This window comes from Leguminivora glycinivorella, chromosome Z (genome assembly GCF_023078275.1).
Source record: "Leguminivora glycinivorella isolate SPB_JAAS2020 chromosome Z, LegGlyc_1.1, whole genome shotgun sequence".
Classification (NCBI taxonomy): Eukaryota; Metazoa; Arthropoda; class Insecta; order Lepidoptera; family Tortricidae; genus Leguminivora; species Leguminivora glycinivorella.
In genome coordinates this window covers 19,986,377-20,010,147 of record NC_062998.1, presented here as the reverse complement: position 1 = coordinate 20,010,147, position 23,771 = coordinate 19,986,377, and the positions used below count along the sequence as shown (strand labels likewise).

Below are 23,771 nucleotides of genomic sequence, written 5' to 3'. Positions count from 1 at the left end.
CAGGCAGGGTCACTACCGACTGCGCCAGACCGGTCGTCAAAAATAAGTAAACAAACAGTAATCAAACACTGAAACATGAACTTTCAAAATATTTAATTGTGGAGGGAGAAATGCGCATCAGCGTTGCAATTAAAACTAATCCGAGCCGCGCCGTCCCCGGACTGCACAACTCTGCAGGAGATACGCCACTATCGAACAAGCTCGGGTGTCCATAATGAAGGAACATGTTGAAGGAATACCATACCCCGTGCCCCCGCCATCTCCAAAGTATACTGAAATAAATTAAGATAATTCACATAATGTATCAATAACATACTTATGTGCCAACTGCCAATGATATAAACTGTAATAATTTTGTTAGTGTTGTGTTAATAGTGTTATACATATAATATTAACGTGCCATTTTTTAATTAAATCTACACTCAACATTTCCTACCTAATTCTATTTGCAATTTAACCACTTTGTCGTGTTTTTATTAAAGTTAAACCAAATACTATATAAACTAGAGTTAATACGTGCAGCTTGTGACGTTTCCTATGCAATGAAGCGGCAACGATTTTAGCAGCGCCATCTAGCGGTACGAGTTGTTCAAAGTAGTTTGTCAGTATAGGCGTAGTACGTAAAACAACACAAAATGCGATTACTTGATCTACTTTAACATTTTTAGACGGAATAAAACAAAGAAATAAGAGTGTGACTTTTTAACTTTTAAACTGTATGAACTAAACTATTTTGATCAACTCATGCCGCTAGAGGCGCTAGTATCGCGTGTTGCCAACTTTGGCACCAAGCTGCACGTATTAAATTAACTCGTAGAGTTTATATAGTATTTGGTTAAACCGACCCTACCTTACCTCAAATTTTTAATAAGATGACACACTAAAGACAGGTTACAAAAGGCAGCAGTTAGATTTTTTTTTACTTACTTTATGCTATGCACGAACATAGTGGAAAAGAAAATTCTTATTATCAACAGAATTCTGCAAATGTATCTGACCTCAAGAATCCAAAAATATAAGGATATTTATGTTAGAATTATTTATTATTATTCTCTTTATTCATTTTAATTCTTAGGCTAGGTTTTTTTATAATATGATTATAAAAGTAAAATACAAAACCACATACAAAACAATACAAAATATATATAAAAAACCCATTATATACACACATTATAAAAAACCCAGGGCCCAAGCTGCCGGTGGTTAGGGCTGCAGAGAGAGGAACCGTCGGACTATCCGCGCCGTGTCCAAGATCACCGCCTTCTGCATCTGACCCTTGATCCAACCACCTAGCGACAGTCTCTCGAGATGTTGGTCGAGACTCTTCGCTCTGAGACCGTTCGCTGAAACGACTATCGGGACAATGATCGTCGAATCAACATCCCACATGGCGGTTATCTCGTAAGCCAAGTCTAGGTACTTACTGGACTTGTCCTTCTCGGCTTTCACGAGATTCTCATCATGGGGGATGGTGATGTCGACGAGCACGGCCCGGCGTTGCGATCGATCTATTATGACAATGTCAGGCTTATTGGCTACAATAGTCCTGTCAGTATAATAGATCGATCCCAATAGAGCGTTAGCCCACATTGTCCCACTGCTGGGCAAAGGCCTCCCTCTTACTCTTCCACGTATCCCTATCCTCGGAAGTCTACCACCAGTGTGTCTCAAAGGCATCGAGTTCATCCCGCCATCTCTGACGTGGTCTACCAAGGGGCCTTGTAATTTGTGGCAACCAACGGGTGGCTGTTTTTGCCCACAGGTCATCCGGCATACGGCAAACGTGTCCTGCCCAATCCCATTTGAGCTTGGCGGTAGTGTTAGCTACGTCTGTAATCCCAGTTTTGGAGCGTAGTATTGTATTTTTAATGCGATCGCTTAACTTCACGTTCAGAATACTACGCTTCATGGCTCGCTGACAAACCTTGAGTTTGGATTTTTGAATCTTTGTCAAAGACCAAGTCTGTGCTCCGTAGGTAAGGATGGGGAGAATACACATGTCCATGAGTTTTCTTTTAAGTGATATGGGTAGGTTTCCTTTCATATGTTCCTTCATGGACCAAAAGCTCCTCCAGGCATTCTCGGTCCGTTTTGCGACTTCCTTGTCTTGCCGTTCCTGGAAGGAGACTATTTGGCTCAGGTAAAACACTCATGGACATATCCTATTCTCTCTCCATCCACTTCTACACTTATTTGTTTCCTATTGGTCATGAGCTTAGTCTTTGACATATTCATTGTTAATCCAACCTCAAGGCATGCCCTGCTTAGGTCTTGTAGCATGATGCGGGGCTCAGTAGCTGAAGATGAGAACAGAACAATGTCGTCGGCGAAACGCAAGCTGGTTAGCTGCCTTCCGCCGACGCCAATTCCTTTACGTTCCCATCCTGCTGCCAGGGGACAGGGGATCACCTTGCTTGACGCCCTTGTTTATGTGAAAAGACGGTCCGGAAGACTGTAATTTGATACTGGCGGTGCTGGATGTATAGATGTTACGGATAAGGGAAATGTATGTGGGTTCTATGCCTTGTTCCTGCAGTGCGGAAAATATGGATCTATGGGTTATGCTGTCAAAAGCTTTACTATAGTCAACGAAGGCTAAATAGAGAGGCAAGTTAAATTCATGAAACTTTTCTATAATCTGGTTCAGTGTTTGTAGGTGGTCTGTAGTCGAAAGTCCTGGTCAAAACCCGGCCTGTTCGGGAGGTTGGTTGCTATCTAATTGGCCAGCAATGCGACGCTCAATTACTTTAATAAAGGCTTTATAGAGGTGTGAAACCAGGCTAAGGGTCCCCCCACATCTATCGTCTCGCGAACGTCGTCGCCTCTCCAACGCCCGCGCGGCGTCGACGCCGCGTTCCCGCCGCGCCTTCTCGACGTCAGTGGCAGTAAACCAAAAGTAGCTTATAGGTTAGTTCGTATGCCTTAATCAAATTTTTGAAAAGTTATTTCTATAATGTAGGTGCATCAAGGCGACTTGTTTACATAGGGTCTGTGGCCTGTGTTGTGTCAACTACGTTTGACGTATTGCTTCCCTGTCACACTTACGATTCCCAAGTGCGACAAATGTGTCAAAAGGTTCACGGCAGGCCCTCCTCAATGAATGCTCTTGACACGTAGGTGTCTTTATCTAGGTAATCATCGGAAAAACTGTCATTTCATAGAAATATTGTAAAAACACTAAACAGAGAATGTGTCGAAGAAACGAGAGCAAAAAGCAATATTTACGCGTCTAGCGACCGTCATGTTGCAGAAATTTAAGGTTTTTGATGAGTAGTTTACGTTTATTTGGCATAATTTTTTGGTTACTAAAAATACCGGGATTCCGGTATTACAAAATTAAATACCGGTTTTGAAATCTACCCCAAAAATCCCGAGATACTGGTATCCCGGTATTGGAAGCCCTAGCTGGACGTTGGCTGCCGCTGGCATCGCGGAGGCGCTGCGCGGGCGCGGCGTTGGCGCGGCGCCGACGCCGCGCGGACGTCACTGCGACGTCGACGTTCGAGAGGCGCCGCAACGTCGCGTCGGCGCGGCGGGAGCGCGGCGTCGACGCCGCGCGGGCGTTGGAGAGGCGACGACGTTCGCGAGACGCTAGATGTGGGGGGACCCTAATCGGTCTGTAATTATTAATATCTGATTTGTCGCCTTTCTTGTGTAGTAAGATTATGTTCGAATGACAGAATTTTTCGGGGAATTTGCCTGATTTTAAGATGGAGTTGAAAAGACTAGTGATATGATGTAAAAGAGATGGTTCTCCAGAAATTCTTCGTAAATTACTCAAATATTCGAATTCAAAATGTCGCATTGCATATCTGCCGTAGATAAAGAAACATGATCCGTGCTGGGGCGGCCGCCGCCGCCCGGCGCTCGCCGCTCCAGTTGCCCAGCGGACTGTGAGGCCCGGCCCGCCTGGCCGTTGTGTTTTCGACGCCCGCTGACCGCTCGCCTCTTACACGGAACCTGAAAGAGGAACCTTCTGTTATAGCTTCATATTTGTATGTTGAACAATAATTATTAATTAGATATGGGTTAAAATTTAACATGTGGGATTTTTCCTTTTCTAAATCTTCCCACCCACACATAGACAACTACTACACAAATAACTATCACGAGTTAAATTGTAATCGCAGAACATTTTAATTTTTTTTATTTATAGATTACAAGTTTTAATTTATTTTTAGGATTCTGCGTTGTCCGTTCGTTTGTACATCAAGAGCTTAGCTTTATATATATACATATAATTTTTTGACATAAATTACTTACCTTTTTTCGCACTCTATATTTTTCACATAATCTGTAAACACCAAACTTCATTAATTTTAAATCAAGAGAAGGTATTTTAATACCGTTTTCGAGTAGAAGCACGGGATCAGTTAGCTGCCCTCACCGACCCGCTGGGCAACCTCCGCCACCTGTTCACGGCTCTCCCCTAATAAAGCTAGGTCATCCGCGTACCCTACCACCTTGTGCTTGCCGTTCAGCTCCACGCCAATGTTCTATGTCAAAACCTTCGAACAACATGGTCTAGGGCTAGGTTGAAGAGCACAGGTGATAGGGTATCTCCTTGCTTTAAACCGGTCATAAACGGTCGTAGACTCTTAAGGGGGTTCAAATTAGGGCAGTTTGACGGTCTATCTGTCTGTGCGTCTTTTCGTTGGCCCTTTCCAAAAAAAATTACCATTCATTCCACACGGAAGCAAAAATCACCCGCAAACACGTTAAACTTAAAAACATTAGGTGCTATATCGTCGTGAGTGGGAAGTGCACGGTCGTGAGTGATTCAATCAAAAGCATATTGTAATGAGTACATAATACATTTATTTTTCATTATTTTTTCTTAATAAATTAAATACTTATAATGATAATGCATACAATTATTTGCTTCCGCTAGCTAAAAATAATTATTATACAAGGATATAATTCATGATTATTTGTCACTAATTGTGACTTGATTTCGATACAATTCCTACCTACATCTCACTAACTGCCCTAGTACTTTGTGTCAGGTATTTATGTTTTGCATACTTTATAATAGTCTCAGATAATTACGTATGTGCTTTTCCAGTAGTAACAAGTGAACTTAATTTCATTGAGCACTGAGCAGATACACCAGTAGGTAATGCGAGGAAAACATAGAGTGCTTAATATCTTGCTTCTTTGTCTTTTAAACAAAGTTTGTAGGAATAGAGGTACGAAAATATGCATGCAGTTAATATGAACCTATGAAATCCTGGAAATAAACTACACAAGTATCACATGAACTAACCAAATTTGCAGCAAATCCTGTTTATGCTGGTAGGATAACAAAGCCTTCATACGTGATTGACTATGCGACAGTCATTTTCAATTACATACATATCAATCTCATTAAATACATTTCATAATTTCTACTTATTTCTTCAACATCACATACAATTTTTAAGCTATGTTTAAAGCACACGAATTGTAATGTCAAATATCCCTCCAGTTACCATAGCCAGTCGTCGTTGTAACCCTCGTACCGCTAGCAATACCTACGCTTATCTACTATAAATTATGTATACATAGTAAATTCATATTCAAACATTCACAATATTCACATACTTCCATAATAAGTATTATGTCGTAACGTGACCGGTAGATATTATAATGTTACTATTTATACGCGATTATGATTATACATTACATTTTCATGAAAATACTACATTCATACAAAAATAGATTTTGTATAATAGAGTTTGAAGTAAGTAGTATGTAGATCAGTTGTAAAGTTAACCAATTAACCATACGTATACATGAAACGGAGTGTTAGGTATTACCCTTGTAAGACAAACCATAAGGGACAGCTCACCCTGTCCAACTGATAATGCCTTACAATTTAGAGACAGATGAGTGGATTTAATGAAAATTATGAATTAACGCATCTACACACAATTTAATAAAGTATGGAGCCTATTGAGTAGCCCTTCGTGCACATGACTGTGTGAACTCCACTTGTCGCCTATGAGCTCTGTTTATTGTTTGTGACTACAGGTCACATTATTAGGGCCCATTTACATGGCGCTCGAACTCGCCTGCGATTTTAAATTGTTAATTGAGTTTACATCCAATTCGGCAATTCAGCATTCAATGCTGCATTGTAATGAAGTCCCCATACTAGTTCTCGTATCGTGCAAATGAGCCCAGCACATATTACATACATAACATTATTTTATGACATATCAATAATCAGAGTCCATAGAAAATATTCCGATCTAAATTTAAGATATGTCTGGGTTGGCCATATGGCTGGCTTACACCATGCATGTACTGAAGGTCTTAGAAACACTTCCCTGACTCGATTCTGATCATTCTAGTCTCTCGAACCAATAATTTGAGTTAATAAATCGATAGTATCGGTATTGTATAGGTTTGATTACTTGCATTTTATATAATGTGAAGACAAAGACATACTCTTATAAGTGGCAATTAAACCATCGTAATCAGCCGCCGGCGTAGCCGAATGGCAATCATTGACGCCAGACGCCGGCAGAAATGTCGCGCCACTACGCAAGAGTGATAGAAATAGAGATAGATAGCTACGAAACATATATTATCGCGAGCGTTTGTGCATTTGGCTTGGATTTATTTCCTCACTGTAATTCAGCATCAAAAGTAGCATGCATCATAATATTATAAGCAACTACCATTAAAATAATAACATATAATAAATAAAAACATAGATATATCTGACTGCAAACTGTACAGATTTATCTTATATTTAAAAAGTTATTCAGGATGTCAGATACTTTCGGTACGTTGTTTCATCCGCTACTATTGATGCTGACTGTACCTTCGTTTCGAAAATCAAAACGATACCCTGAAAACTACGCACACTTACATACCTAGGGTAGTCGTATTAATCTCTCAGGATTTGACAGATTACATTGCGGTATTACCAGCCCGGTATAAGTTACACGAGAAACAAAATAAATTTAACAGAGATCAAACATCATCATATATACAGAGTGGAAGACATTAATTCGGTCGTAAGCCTCCAAGTTATACGACGGCGGCCCGCAGCCCGTTACAAGTTATAACGTTTATGTATCTCATTTAATTCAGGGAAATATTGCTCCTAGAAGATAAAAACTGTATTTTTTGACATCTTTATACTAAATACAAGATTGGATAGTATTTTGGTATCTGAGATATAGAAACCGAGCTTACATCCTTAATATACACCTATTCAGAATGTAAGTATCAATAGAAACAACTTGTATTAGAAAAAGAAGAAAAAACTTTTTTATCTGTTCTTGAAAATACAATTAACAAATTAAGAATGTTCATTGATTCAGGGCAGTTTTCGTAACTAAATATCACGAGGAGCGGTTGACAATCCCTTCCACGTTGTACGTTATCGTCTAAGTCTTACATCTAAATGTATTGATATGAAATGATACGAATAGATTGACTGTTCCATTCGTCTAGCGCTTTCTCATCCTAATCACACAAGTAATGTTACAATATTTTCTGATAGCTTTTCTGTTTATGGTATGCATTCAAGAGTTGATGTAAGTATTGTGTTCTGTGCGAAATTATAGTTTAGTATTCTTAAAATATATATGTATTATATAATGAAGATTTCGACCTGGTTTCGTTAGAGAATTTAGAAAATCTAAATAAATACAAAGGAAGTAAACTTCCTATTACTACCAGCAACACTCATAACTAACCATCGGTAGACTTTATGCCCTTGTAATAATTACATATGTACAGCTAACAGTGTTGCCGATAGTACATTATCTTCATCTGTATCGCATCGCGGTGACGCACCTTCTACTGTCTTAAATACCCTCAGCATTGACAGAAGACAGTAGAAGATCGAAGATTTCCCAACAAATTGGTAGGAATAGGAATGAAAACAGCTGATATGATGCTTCATTTGTAATAAACAAGGTTAGTATGCATAGGTAGGTAGTACAGTGTGTGACACCAACCAAATTTTATTTCAGATCAGAGTGCAGCATCAACATAAATTGTTTGTAGCACGAACTCCATCAGCAGAGATACATTGAAACAATTGTCTTAAATACCATAATTAAGTAAGTGTAACTCTACCCTAGGCTATGAATGAGCAATGTCACTTAGGAATGTTCATTGTTCTGAATGTTCAAACTGTGTAAGAATGTGTGATTTAAAACAAATATCTTCATCATTGGATGTAGAAACATATCAAACGGTTCAATTTTAAATTTCTGAATTCTCAGGGCAAATGAACTGCAATTTTGTATAGTTTTCTGTTTACAATGATTAATGTATCAAAATAATGTTTAGTTACTAAAACTAGTTAGGCTCTAAGCTTGGTCAGCTTACATGTATACAAATAGGAGTACAAGACGGTAAGTTTACATCGCGCGTACCTTTCCTGTTGAACTGTAGGTTAAGTAGAGAAGCCGTCTCACCGCTATTCACTCACGCCCCGTGAGCGCACCGTGCGCGGGCGCAGGCCTCGGCTCGCACGCGCACACACTCAAGTGTCCAAGCACACTTCTCTCGTCTCTTCTGTTAGAGTAGGGATTGCTCCACCATGATTTTTTCGTAGCCCGTCGGAGGAGGGTATAGGAAGTTGTCCAGTATAATGTCCAATATCGCACCATCGTCAACTGTAATCAGAACAGAGAGTAATAAAGAACAGGTGACAGTTACAGAAGTGCCAGAGTTATCATAAATTGCTAGGTGAAGTTTATGTGTAGTTTGAATTTTAGATACAATACAATACAATATCAACATGACGTAAGACAAATTATAATCAAATGTCGGACATTTGAAATCTACGCCAATAATTAACGTAATTGTTAAATTTATCGGTATTTAGCCGAGACGTTGACACTGTCGAAACAACTGAACCATGAGTTCATGGCCCACCATAAGCTCATTTTGCCAAACCATCTTCATGTAAGGATCGAAATTCGCTTGCAGATAGGGTTTCCTTGGTCACGAACTTGTTATCATTTTATTAGACACTGACATGTGTGTAGTGACATAATTTAGTTAGTATTTAAAACCACTTTGAACTACCTAAGTTTATAATCAATAGAACTGAAAGATTCAAACGAATTATCTGCTAAGTGGGTCATGAATCAGTTTCAGTTGGTTCTATAGTACATAACATAATTCGTGTTTTGAACGGGAACATGGAAATATTTCACATTTCACAGCTGCAAATAAAGAAAGACCTAACAAAGAAATATAAATATAAGTCATCTTTAATCTCACTCACCATATAGGGCGGGATAAATCGTCCCTCTTATATTCCTAACAGGTATCTCCATATTTTTCCCGTTAACGAAGAAATTGAGCTCAACATGATCATAGGCGAGTCCGATGGTGTCGCCCTCGACTGGCATGACGGCGAAGGGGTTGGCGTCGTCGCGGGGCGCGGGGGGCACGGGCGCGGGCGCGGGCTCCGTGGAGACGAGCAGGTCGGCCGTGGGCGAGTCGCGCGGCGCCGGCGACAAGTGGTACAGCTCCTCGTTGCCGTGCCGCACCGTGCCGTCGCTGTTCAGGCACCACGACTCTTTGTCCACTCCGCCTGCAGTCACAACTCGCTCTTATGAACATCTTGTGCGAACACACGTCTTGTGGACGGCGTCTTAACCTTACTTCCTCGCATACGTATTACCCTATGTGGATTAAGCAGACAATAGGCAAATTTATTTATTTATTCAAACTTTATTGCACAATAAAAAAAAGGACTAATGGTGGACTTAATGCCTTAAGGCATTCTCTACCAGTCAACCATAGGGCAAAACAGAAATTATAGCATAGGCATAGGCATAGCGCAAATTATGTAAATTCATTATAATAGTTTCAGTAAGGTCTATATTGAATATGTTCATTGGGTCTATATTACTCTGAGGTAAAAGAGGGGAACAACCTTTATTTAAATTAAATGGTTACCAAAAAGATCATACACATACGACATTTTTTATATGGTAGCTTCTCTTATTACTCATTACTTATGTCTCAATTTTTCTTCAGAAAATTAAAATAAGTATATAAGTTTAAATACAGATCAAGCCAATACTCAATTTATAAAAAATTCTTAAAAGGGCCATTCTTCCTATTTAGACTCTAAATCTAAAAAAACAAAGGAAGAAAATAATTGTGTTAAAATATTCTGCTGCAAAGGCTGATGATTACACAAATAAATCGCTTGCTTTTAGAAACTTAAAGACAAACAGTAGAATAAAGCTTTAAAAGCCAGGGCAAACAAACAAGGTATTCAACACTGCATGATGTCATAAGTAACTTTCGCTTAACATGCGTCCAAACAGTTTAATGGCAAATTTGCTACAGTTATGGTAAATAGGTACTTGCTAACTTTCGCTCACGCCAACAAAAGACAGTTGCTTAACATCAACAATATTTTCAGCTTAGTAATATAACATATTGCATACACTGCACATTCAAAGGTAAGTAAGACAGAAGCTGTTTGTTTGTTTAGTTAGAGTAACTAATTTAAAATTGAAAAATGCTGTCTTCCAGTGTAATAATTAACATTCAGCGTGAGCCATGACCTTCTAAGAAATCTGTGTCATAATATTATTGGCACAGTTATGCTGGCTCATTCACATATTACTGACAGTGTTAACTGTGTAATTCATCATGGTGATTCATGCTTAGCCAATGTTGCACCATACATGTCATGAACATGCCATTGATATTAAGCCTTCTAATTTCTGCTAACTCAAGTAGTGCAGTAGAAACTAGGATCTCGGATTGTTTGTTATGAACAGTGACCTAAACAAAGACAATCATTGAAATAACCTAGAACTGTGTGTGGTGAAGACGAGAGCTGACTCGTAACAAAATGGGGTGTAGTTATAATGTAAAGAGAGAGTGAGATAATGCTACAGAAATATGTTTACAATCTATGAGACATTTATCCAAAAGGAAAGGTTTATAAATAAATAAATATTATAGGACATTCTTACACAAATTGACTGAGGCCCACGGTAAGCTCAAGAAGGCTTGTGTTGTGGGTACTCAGACAATGATATATATAATATATAAATACTTATATACATAGAAAACATCCATGACTCAGGAACAAATATCTGTGCTCATCACACAAATAAATGCCCTTACCGGGATTCGAACCCGGGACTGCGGCGTAGCAGGCAGGGTCACTACCGACTGAACCAGACCGGTCGTCAAAAGTTTATGATTTGCACAAAGTAGATAGGTTAGTTTGTGATATGTATTCAAAAATCATAACTAACAACATTTTGAAGAATGCCACGGCATATCTGTCTTGACAGAGGAGAAGGTTAAAATAAATATTGCAGTGCCTGGTTTTGCATTACATAAAAATTTACATTGTGAATTATATTTAAAAAATAGCATAAGATAATGAAAATCATGGTAACTCCGAAACTACATATTAAAAGTTTCACTATTAATCATTATATTCGAACAAAACATGGTAATTCAACTACAGAATATGGTAGGTTTTTAGCTTTATTGACAGAATATCTAAAAAAAGAACAAATTTTATAAGACTAGTGTTATGCATTCGCTTAGCTTATAAATGTAATAGAATAACTAATGCAAAATAGTTTACCATGTACTTTGTTGAGGTCAGTGTCCCTTGTGGCCAACCCCACTGCCCACACTCCACCCTGCTGCAGCTTAACCTCAAAGTATGCCTTGTTCTGGACCAGCGGTGCATTACCCAGTGCGCAGCCCGACCCACACACACGCTGTCCTCCTTTCACTACTACCACCTCATGGCCTATAATCATACAATTATAGCATTATGTATCAAGCTTGAAAGAAGATTAGCGAGTTGAGATGCAAAATATAATTTTGATTTAATCAATTCTATCATTAGATAGACAATTAATATTTTCCTCAATATTAGCTTTAGAGTGCATGATTCGTTTTGAAGTTAGCAAATATAACTTTACTAAGATGCATTTTTCCTTTAAGAATATCACATGTGGGCCAGGTTGAGGATTATATTCCAAGTCATCTCATGTATGATATATGGGATGTGAACTGCAGTGGGAAGTATATAAGCCAAAAAAAATATTCTGTAAAAGCAATATGTAATGTACTTTGTTGCTCCTCGCACGCACTCGTCTTCAAGGCACGTAATGTGTTTATACGTCTATTGACAACTAATATACTCTAAATATTCCATGAATAATATCCAGAATTACAAGTACTATTTAAAAAAAAATACCCATGTGTAAAGTATCCAGCTGAACGGGATTCTCCTTGATACGAATAGGGACACTTGGGGTCAGATTAAAACCGTTAAGACACCCCTTTAGGCAACAAAACATTTTTAGTTCGAATATTAAAAGGGTTTTGAGACTAATTAATTCAGATTTGATAAGTATAGGCGATAAACAATATTGCTAAACGTTCGTCATTTTTTGACAACCCACGCAAAGCAAGATCGATGACAGCTCGAGCTCGAATTCGCGATTAGATATGACGTTGTAAGGAGCGTTCAGATACCAACAGTTAATGATGGCGCTTGCACACAGCACGTACAGGCCACAGACATAGTATAGTCAGGCACTCCCGCTTTGTCAGTAGAAAAGGCGCTTAGTTTTAACTTTTTATAGAAACAAATCGACTACATTTGCTAGAGTTTTGATAGCGCAGACTGTGCAAGGATTAAATAAACGTCATTACCTATACTTCTGTTTCTGTTGTGTGTGAATTTCTGTTTGGCCCAACAATGGTTGACTGGTAGAGAATGCCTTAAGGTATTAAGTCCGCCATTTGTACTTTTTTTCAATTGTGCAATAAAGTTTAAATAAATAATAAATAAATATACTATCCCTTAATCAAACAACCCATATAACCATAATCGGTCGCCGTTCCTACGCAAATCCTCCTATTTTGTGTACACACAGGTCTTCGGGTCTCAATGCTTAGTCGCAGTACGGTCGACGTTTAGTCGCGGCGACCCAAATGGGGACGATTGGTAACAGGCACAAATGGTCACAGAAGTGTGCACTACGCGTGCACACATTGTTACCGTTTGGCGACTACTTTTCCAAAATCATTCGTTCATTTCATTCTTTTCAAATGGCGACAGTCAAGCTAGGAACACACTACGCGGACGTCCGTCGTGAATCGACCGCGGACGGGAATCTGGACAATGGAAATACACATAACCGTGCAAACTATCGGTCGACGGACGCGGACGTGGCCTTGAGCGCACGGACGTCCGATCGAAATCTGGCTCTCTGGATGTTTTGTTCCGTGCACACTGATAGGTCGCGGTCGCGGTCGTTTTACGACGGACGTCCGCGTAGTATGTTCCTAGCTTTAGAGACGTGAGAGACGTCAAAGTAAAAATGAAATAAAATCATTTGACATTAAAATGTAATGGCGTAAGAATTTGTTAAAGATCAATATTGTTTGCATTTGTAATATAATGTGGGCTAATTACCATGGCCAATTAAATTGCTCGAGTGATTTCATAAAATAAGTCTAAATTTATCAACGCGCCATCAATTTACCTCAGTTTAACCAGTAATAATATTATTGACTACTCGGTGTTTGCGTGTTATGTATATTGATTGGTGAAGTTTTAGTGCTCCGGTGCATATACTATACTGAAATAATAAAAATAATGCCTAGAAAACCAATAAAGTTGTTAAAATATGGATTAAGACGGTAATATTCCATGTAAAAAACAGTCGCCAAACGGTCATCAAACGGTCGACAAACGGTCGCAAAATGGTCGCAGCGTACACGAGTGACCGAAGGCAGTGAATGCTTCTTGTATTAATTTTTTCCAGGTATCCTCAAACTTTATAAACAATTAAATATGCCGTCGTACTCAGTTGCCCTCACTAAAGAAGATTAAAAAAAAATTGTAACGTGCGTACCGAGCTGCTGGGTTGTAAAGGATCGGGGATCATATTATGGTCTTCTATAGAGCAACTAGTATTTTGCGGCATTTCACAATTGACACTTGTTGAAGTAGTCGTCATTAATATTACTATCAACATTAATTTCAGCGATCTGTACTTCTTTTGTCAAGATTTTTGTATAGATAAGTATCTACAAATTTGTAATGTTAAAGAGACATAAATAAAACGTAGTAGAGTAAATAATATGTTTTTTTTTGTAACCCAACTAAAATACTTGTAGATACGAGTGCGGAAAAGAGGAAAATCGATACGAGTAGCGATATATTAATACACGAATGAAGGGAGTGTTTTAAATCGACACGAGTTGTGAATGTCCTTTTCGCACGTGTATCGTACGACGATTTTCAGTACCTAAATCTAAGCTAAGAGTTTCGACCAGACAAGAAATGAATCATTGCTTGATTTGCTCGCACTACTGCGTTAAAAAAGCAGCATCTGTACTGAAAAAAACTATCATTGCGCAACAGAAATTCTATTAATATCACAGTAAATACTCTATTTCATTTGATTCCTACTTTTATTGTGTAAAGCAACACTACACTTCATTTTTATGAATAAGAATTAAAAATTATATATTTAATACATTAAGTAACTATAAAGTGCTTATCTATTTGTATTATCATTCTGCACTTTTCTTAACTTTCCCACATTTCTATAAAATGTCGAAGAGTGCTTAAATGGTCGTCGTCGTTTATATTATTTAATTCGCTCATATTTAAATGATTCAAAGCAACCAGTCCACAACTTCACAAGACAGTTTGAGAAACCTTCGTATTTCAGATTGTCATTTGCGGGATACAGTGGTTTAGGAGCAGTTCGGTAATCAGACCTACACATGTGTGTACAAATTCTGTCAATGTCACTGTCAGAAACCGTTCTGACAGTGACAATGACAGCCACAAATTCGTCCACATGTTGTTACCGTTATGTGTGCAAACGTCGACTAATAAAGTGTCGTTAAAAGTCATTCTGACAGTGACATTGACAGCCACAAATTCGTACACATTTTGTTACCGTAACGAGTGCACACGACGACTACATTTTGTTATTGTATCAATACGGTCGCATTGTTTGCACGACGTTACCACGCGTTATGTCACATTTGACAGTTAGTTACTGATTTGAAGATTTTGCGACTGAAATGGTTGTATGGGAAGGGGAATATATTTCCCACCATCACATTAAGTAGACTGTACCATACAATTTAATTGGTTCAAAATTCATTAATTATGAACACCTGTCTATCCGAGTAACTCTTTATTATTTATACTGTGCTAGCACCATAACACACACCTGGGAGACTGTCGGAAATCGCTGCCAACTTAGCTTGATATGATTTCATGTATACAGTTTGCCCGGTAATTAATGGACAACCTTTTATCCACCAAGAGGGCACCTTATACTGGTTCAGAAAATCGACATTAAGGTTTAGTAAAAATCGCCTGGTTTTCGAGATTTTCACACTTTTTAAAATTTTAGGTAGTATTAAAATTTTAAAAAATGTGAAAATCTCGAAAACCAGGCGACAGGCCACCAAGAGGGCACCTTATACTGGTCCAGAAAATCGACATTAAGGTTTAGTAAAAGTCGCCTAGTTTTCGGTATAAGGTGCCCTCTTGGTGGTTAAAAGGTTGTCCATTAATTACCGGGCACCCGGTATACATATACACACTAAGTTTAAAGTATTTAAATCAGAAAAACCCTATTTAAGAAAAAATAGAATTGACCTGGCCGCTGTACACATGGGGCCAACGATTGGACCAACCCTTGGTGGAACCCGTTGGCCAAGCGTGTAGAGGGCTACTTGGCCGTAAGTTGGCAGTTGGCGCTAGCGCTGGCCGGCCAACCGACTGGTGTCGGTTTTTTGTCCACACATCATGGCCGCTGTACACATATGGCCAACGGTTCCACCAACCCTTTGTGAAACCCCTTGGCCAAGATAAGAGCCGCTGTTTACACATTGGCGAACCAATCACTTGGCATTGGCTCTTCATGAAAGATGGACGTGGAATGGAAAAGTCTAGGAAATTCTAGGTCATAGACGTTGACAGAAAAATTTGATTAAAAAATAATAACCCCGTAGTAAAATTAAATTATTTGAAATATTAACAATTTTTTGAATATTATGATAAGAACATTTATCTTTTTTAGGAAATACATTAAACACTTGCAAGGTTATTTTATTTCCTAAAATCTACACTATTATTGACATAGATAAACTTATTATTTTCGTAAATATTTCACTACTGTCCTCTCTGACGGCTGACGACCAACTGAATGAAGCGCCAACGTGTAAACGCAGTTGGCCATTGGCGCCAAGATCCTTTGATGTGTGGACAAAAAACCGACACCAATCGGTTGGCCGGCAAGCGCAAGCGCCAACTGCCAACTTACGGCCAAGTAGCCCTCTACACGCTTGGCCAAGGGGGTTGGTGGAACCGTTGGCCATATGTGTACAGCGGCCATCAAAGGATCTTGGCGCCAATGGCCAACTGCGTTCACACGTTGGCGCCTAATTTAGTTTGTCGTCAACTCGTCAGCAGTCGGAGAGGACAATAGTGAAAGATTTACGAAAATAATAAGTTTATCTATACCAATAATAGTGTTGATTTTAGGAAATACAATACCCTTGCAAATCAGAATATTCAAAAAATTATGGTTTAAGATATTTATTTCTCATAAGATTTTACAAAATCACTTACTGAGAAAAACACTATTTACTTAAATCTACTTAAAACTAGGTAAGAGAGGGTAGCATGCGGTGCCCGAACACAATCTTGTCTTAAAAATTAGGGTAAGCGCCAGCGCATAAAAGCATGGTAAGCGGTAGCAACCAAAGAGACATTGAAATTAAAATGAATGCACAAACATGTAGGGCCAGTTAAACCAAATATTTATAACATCGCCTAACCGTCGGTTACAGGTTAGTAACTCAGTTTTACAAAATATATCCAAAGCTTATATTACGTAAATTATAGATAATTTAATTTTATCACGAGGTTATTATTTATTAATTAAATTTTGCTGACAACGTGAATCACCTAGAATTATCTAGCCTTTTCCATTCTACGTCCATCTTATATGAAGGGCCAATGCCAAGTGATTGGTTCACCAATGTGTAAACAGCGACTCTTATCTTGGCCAAGGGGTTTCACCAAGGGTTGGTCCAACCGTTGGCCCCACGTGTACAGCGGCCATTCATTCCACGTTTGTTGACCTGTTAGTGTTTTGAGCTCTCTCCCATTTTAATGGTATTATATGAATGTGACGTTCAGTAGAAAAAGGTACAGATGTAGTGCGAAAAGATTTGCCTTCGAATTGTTACGGAAACGTACGAACGTGTCATGCTATTTCAGTCAGAGTTAATATAAGATGTACTGACATTGACTGAACTAGCATGACAAATACGAACGTTTCCGAAGGAAACCCTTTTCGCACTACATCTGTAACATTATTGCTTACTAAAATGCAACAACGATTTAATTAATACTAGACTGACAAAGCCCAAAAAAGCGTACCCCTGAAATGTATGGGTCTTTTAAGCTTAAAACTAGATGGCGCTGTTTCGCAGCCTTAGTGATTCAATACACTTTGGCCTGAAAGTGGCCAAAATCATATTTTCCCTAAATATTTTTGCGTGTTTTTATTTTTTATAAGAACAAATGACATATTTCTTTATTTTAAAAAGTTAGTTGTCTGTAAAGTCGGTTTACGGACGGTAGTTTGACGTGATAACGTCATACATTACAGTAGTATAGACAGGGGCGGCTCACTCCGCGATTCTATCGCCGCGCTACAAAGTACATGCTGGCGGCCGCGAGTTCGCGGCCTAATAATGAGTGGCGCGCGGTGCGTTTTCACGGAACTCACGTTCCCACTTTCTATTGTTACTTTACGTCGCGAGTTTTTTAAAGCTTCTTTTAAAGTGAATGGCTTATAATGCTTAGTTAAATAAACATCATGAATAAAATAGGACAATATTACACAGATCTACTATTGCTTAAGTCACACGGAAAAGTTCAATAAGGCTTGTGATGTTGGGATTTCAACAATAATATATAAATAATGTACATGTATATACCTAGAAAGTACCCAAGACTTGAATATAATAGCATTTTATCTGAGTATTAAATCGTTTTAATTCATAGGCAACCCTATCGTCCAACGCTGCGCACGTGCAGCTCGTTTCTTTGTTAGAATTTTGTAGGCATTCAAAAGGCGGCATTTCGTGAACATCAAAGCAGTGGGCCTTCTGTACTTGTACTATTATATATTCTGAGGTATAGATTAAATGATGAGAAATTCAAATGCAAGAATTACTTATCTATATTGCCGCAATTGTATTGAACACACATGAAAATCACAATAACATTTCACTTCACTCTATAAACATTTGAGTTCACGTGTATCTTTTATGCTAGGCTAGGCGCGATGACTGCGGCCGGTGAGATTAATACGTTAGGCCGTTTTCACATTAAATTTATCCGATCCGATATCGGATGTCAGAAGGGTTTCAATAGAAAAAATCCAAGATGGCGCCTGTAATGTATGGGATATCGGTCCGACATCCGATATCGGATCGGATAATGTGAAAACGCACTTAGGGTCGCCGCGCCGGTCGGTCGGTCGGCCCAATGAAATAAAATGCAAAAATATTTTATGAATTTTATGATTTACTTTTATAAAATGGTCATTTACTTTTTTACCTTCCCTAGACTTTAGGCAGGTAGGTATAAAATACATATACGTAATTACGTACTTTGTAGTGTAGTCACATAAATGCAAGCTCTGTCTGCCCCGCAGGGGATATAGGCGTGATTATATGTATGTATGTTTTCACTAATATCCACCATTACCAATATTATAAAACAGAAACAAAAAAGATCACTAGTACTAATAAATTACTCAGAAAAGCAGTACGTACCGCGCGACTATACAGGCGGGCGTTTTGCGGCCCTCTTCTCTGCCACGTGTTACGCCGGCGGAACGGCTAGCGTGTGCCTGAATTCCTGAAAATGGTCCATACACAAACCACCTTTCGTGCCGCGCTCTCGCTTGCTGGCCTTGGGGAACGGGACAATGACGTCATCTTTTTCGTGCATGCAGCCCGTAGTAACGAGTTATTAGACGTTATCACGTCAAAATCATGATATCACGTCAAAACACATTGAAAAAAAATTTTAGGCATCAGTGGAAGTGTAGTTATGATAGTATTTAATAGCTGGCGCAAAAATCGAGCTACGATTCTTAGTATGAAGTATGTAAATCCTATTATATAATATAATAAATAATCTTTGCTAAAAGAATAAAATTTGATATGAATTCATAATATATAATGAAATGACCTCGAGCGTTCTAATTGGATTGACCAATTTTAATGATACTAAAATTCGAACAGAAAAAGTTCAAGACGAGTGGCCATAAATTAAATCACACCGAAGCATTGAGGATCGTTTTAAATCGACACAAGTTACGAATTCCCTCTTCACACGTGTATCTTACGATATTTGACAGGTACATAATATGGGTCTTTGAAATTTAGACATAGCATAAAGTACAGTCAACCAATTTTTGCTTTGCAAAGTAAACGTCAATGTGACTTCTTACGGTAAATAGAACACGGTTTAAATGAGACAGGGTTCTAGAGCGGCGTAGGATTCAAATTGGTTGACTATACCTACTACTTTGCGCCCCGACCTAATGAGAGAAGATAATAATGTAGTAGTAGTAAACACTTTATTGTACAGAATAAATTACATGTACAGAGAATAATTATAACGGTTATGTACAAAGGCGAGCTTATCCCTTTAGGTACCTACTGTTAAATAAAGTCCTTCGCCGGGATCCGAACACAAAAACCATTAGCTTTCTGAACATGATGACTACTAATATGAGCCAAAACCAGTTGTCAATAATTGAATTATTCTGCTATACAGGATAGCGATAGTTTTATAAAGTTATTAACGAACAGGCCGTATTGACGAATGACGACCGGTTTGGCCTAGTGGGTATTGACCCTGCCAATGATCCTGGGTTCGAATCCCGGTAAAGGCATTTATTTGCGTGACGAATACAAATATTTTGTTTCCGAGTCGAGATTTTTAGTCCGTTTTCACATTATCTGATCCGATATTGGATGTCGAAAGGATTTCAATGGAAAACATCCAAGATGGCGCCTGTAATGTGTCGGTCCTACATCCGATATCGGATCGGATAATGTGAAAACGCACTACGGTTCCATATCTCAAGAAGGAAATAACGGAACCCATATAGGATCACTTTGTTGCACATCCGTGTCGTCCGCCAAGACAAGACACTTTACCTCAGGAACGTAGAGGTGTCGACTTAAAATTTAAACCATATACTCAGGTCTTCAGTCCTGCTCCTGCCCGCCAACGACCAACCCCGTGTCTACCCCATGACTACAGTACCCCACCTTATGTACTACAGAATAAACATATAAGCATACCTAGAAGTGTTACGAGAATAGTAAGTACATTAAGAGTCAGCAATAAGCTCGGCCGAATTTCACCTTCCCATACAAACGAAGTTTCGTTCTAATTTTAAAACTGCGTGTTGTATTTGAATGACACTTTGTACATACAATAGCAATTTATTGTATTTACAAAGCTATAACTACGCACAACGCCTGTATTTGATTAATGTAAAATAAGGTATAAAACATACTAGTTTGTTGCTCCAAAGATATAAAGAAATAGTGTTATTTTGCGAGTGTCCATAACTGGAACCGGAAAACTGCGTACCTCCTATGATGTACAAGGAACAATTTACGAAACCAATATTTACAAGAAAGAATCCTATGTCCACACTAATTTTATTTAGGATATATAAAATTGACTCATTGAGTATCAGTTGGCTTTAAAAGCAAAATTTTAAACTTATTTCACTGTCTTTAATGTAGCACACTCAATGAAGCCTATCTCGCGGGAAATAATTCGTGTATAGGTGAATTTTGGCATAGTTGTAGGGAATGGTGTTCTAATCCACATACTCAAAGTACTGATGGGTAGGGGAGGAGCTAATGGGTGGAGGGGGGTGTAAAGGTCCCTTTTTTTAACCGACTTCAAAAAAGGAGGAGGTTCTCAATTCGACTGAATGTTTTTTTTTTTTTGTATGTATGTTATTCGATATCTCCGAGAATCGTGGACCGATTTTCAAAATTTTTTTTTTGATCGAACCGGTATAACCCCGAGATGGTCCCATTGGCACCAAGTCAGGGTCTGATGATGGGATCCTGGAGAAATCGAGGGAACTCTTCAAATGTTATAGGCACATGTAATGTTTTTAGTCTATTTTTCAAAGGTACACCAGTATTTACGTCTGATGGTAATAATTTTATGTGGCTGAGCTGATGATGGAAGGTCAACTCCTCAATGGTTAGGAGTTAAAGGATAATTATTTCACTACTGTACATGTATTCGGACTGATACATATAATATCACTAGGAACCACTAAAAATCAACAAATAAATAAACTTTTTAACAAAAAATAAAACCGCCTTCAAAAATAAGCGCGTTACAAAACACGGAGAAACTAAAAAGCCAAAAATAATAAACCTTTCAATTCAGATTTCTTATCGTATTGCAATAAGCTAAACATCCAAATTATAAACAAATCAATTATTTTTGGAGTCGGTACCAGCCTGTGTAATTGTGTATGGTTGGGTGGGGCAAACAGGCAATAGCAAGGCGACGAACAGGTCTGGTACCGACTACAAAAATAATTGATTTGTTTATAATTTGGATGTTTAGCTTATTGCAATACGATAAGAAATCTGAATTGAAAGGTTTATTATTTTTGGCTTTTTAGTTTCTCCGTGTTTTGTAACGCGCTTATTTTTGAAGGCGGTTTTATTTTTTGTTAAAAAGTTTTTAGTTTTTCGCGAATAACTCTTAAACTGTGGCACATAGCAAAAAATGTTCTGAAACACAAGTAATCTTCATAAAATTCTTTACAAAAAAGTCCTATACACTTTTTATCTGGGACCGGATAATGTGAAAACGCACTAAGGCGGGCTGCTAGTACCGGGCTTATTGAGGAGCGCTTATAGCTCATACTTTTACTATGCGCGTTGGTTTCTTTTTACGTTGCATTATTAGACGTTTATGTGAAATAGTTTTTGAGTTAGAAGGGGGTCAAATGTGGCTCCAAACGGTTCGTGTAATATTACACACGGTGCTGTTTGCTACTTTTGTTACTTGAACCTGGCTTGACACGCTACCGCGTCTCTATAAGAATAAACGTATTGTTCATAAACAAATTAGTTTATTCCTTTATTGTCCATCTTTTCCCTTCCATATCTTATGAACGATTGGTCCCAGATAAAAAGTGTATAGGACTTTTTTGTAGAGAACTTTATGAATATTACTTGTGTTTCAGAACATTTTTTGCTATGTGCCACAGTTTAAGAGTTATTCGCGAAAAACTAAAAAAAGGGACCTTTACACCCCCCTCCACCCGTTAGCTCCTCCCCTACCCATCAGTACTTTGAGTATGTGGATTAGAACACCATTCCCTACAACTATGCCAAAATTCGCCTATACACGAATTATTTCCGCCGACGGACAGTTAAATGTCTTCGTTAGGCGTGCTAATGGGGGATCCATTACTGGAGAACTGCCGTCCATGAATGGAGAAAAAACCGGCCAAGTGCGAGTCGGACTCGCCCACCGAGGGTTCCGTACCTACAAAACTTTTACGTTACTCACATAATTCTAAAGACTGGGCTAGGCTAGAAGTATAGGTTCTCTAATGAGCATAATTGTGTTTAGCGCCACCTCTCGACGAATTCGCGAACTAATTAGCACAGCTTGCGTGAGGTCTTTTATAATGTTAACCAAATTCAACATTTTTTATTTTATTTTAAAGTAGGTGTTTTATGTAAAATTTCGTAGCTATAAATTTCAACACCCTTATTCATAAACGTACACTAAAGTATCCAGCCGATAAAGTTCGTTTGTCCCTTTCTATCACACCAATACGTCGGAAAGCGACAAACGAAATTTATCGGCTTGATAATAACTTTAGTGTACGTTTATGAATAACGGGGTAAGTAAGTATGGTAAACATCAGAAAGGGTGAGTAAAACAATCTGCAAGGTTCTAAGTTTTACTTAAAGGTTTTTTTAATCTAATCCAAATTTGGTTATGGTAGCTGAAAAAGTATACCTACAGAATAGTATAACGCAAGTTTCTAGCGGGAAATTACTAAATAAATATTATTTAGTAAATACATTATCTATTGTTGTATTTAGGATTTACCGAACCAACGTCGGTGTAAGTCCAAAGAGAACAATATTTATTAACATTTCGCTATTACCAATTGGCAGCTGGGATTTTTCAAGACATTTTGGCGAACTTCGGTCTTTTACAGTAACATAATAAACTTACCCAAAAAATTAATAGTTGATAACTGATGCAACTAGCTACAGTAAAATTATTTTTTATCATGATTAACGGATTATCGATTATAAAGTTAACTATTTGATTAACGGTGCCCAGCTATGAGTATAATTAATACACTTAATTGTAAAAATGTAATGTATACGGATTAATGAATTTAATATAGATAAGTAATTATTGATATATGGCAAAACGAAGGAAATTGTTTACACCTCCGCAAATAAGTATCTAATGATAATTTTTAATTTACCATGTTACTTCACGTACCTAGGTACTTATTTTAAAAACCCTAAAAATGTCTATTGAGTTTCTGCCACAGACCACCATGTGGTTTCTGCATATATTGCAGAGACATTGCAGAGAGCGCACGCGGACACCGGCGCGGCGCCAGTAGACGCGTCTGTGTGCGTGAGCTAGGTATGCA

The 23,771-nt window shown here is 38.3% G+C and overlaps 1 protein-coding gene across 1 annotated transcript; it reads right to left on the bottom strand.

Moving 5' to 3' along the window:
• Positions 1-5,133: 5,133 nt before the first annotated feature.
• LOC125241223 (SPRY domain-containing protein 7) lies at positions 5,134-12,424 on the bottom strand. Its single transcript, XM_048149589.1, has 4 exons — positions 12,212-12,424; positions 11,588-11,758; positions 9,242-9,553; positions 5,134-8,624 (listed from the first exon to the last, which is right to left on the bottom strand). Exons 1-4 carry the CDS (start codon positions 12,312-12,314, stop codon positions 8,527-8,529), a joined length of 684 nt encoding a protein of 227 aa, XP_048005546.1. The 5' UTR covers positions 12,315-12,424; the 3' UTR covers positions 5,134-8,526.
• Between the last annotated feature and the right edge of the window lie 11,347 nt (positions 12,425-23,771).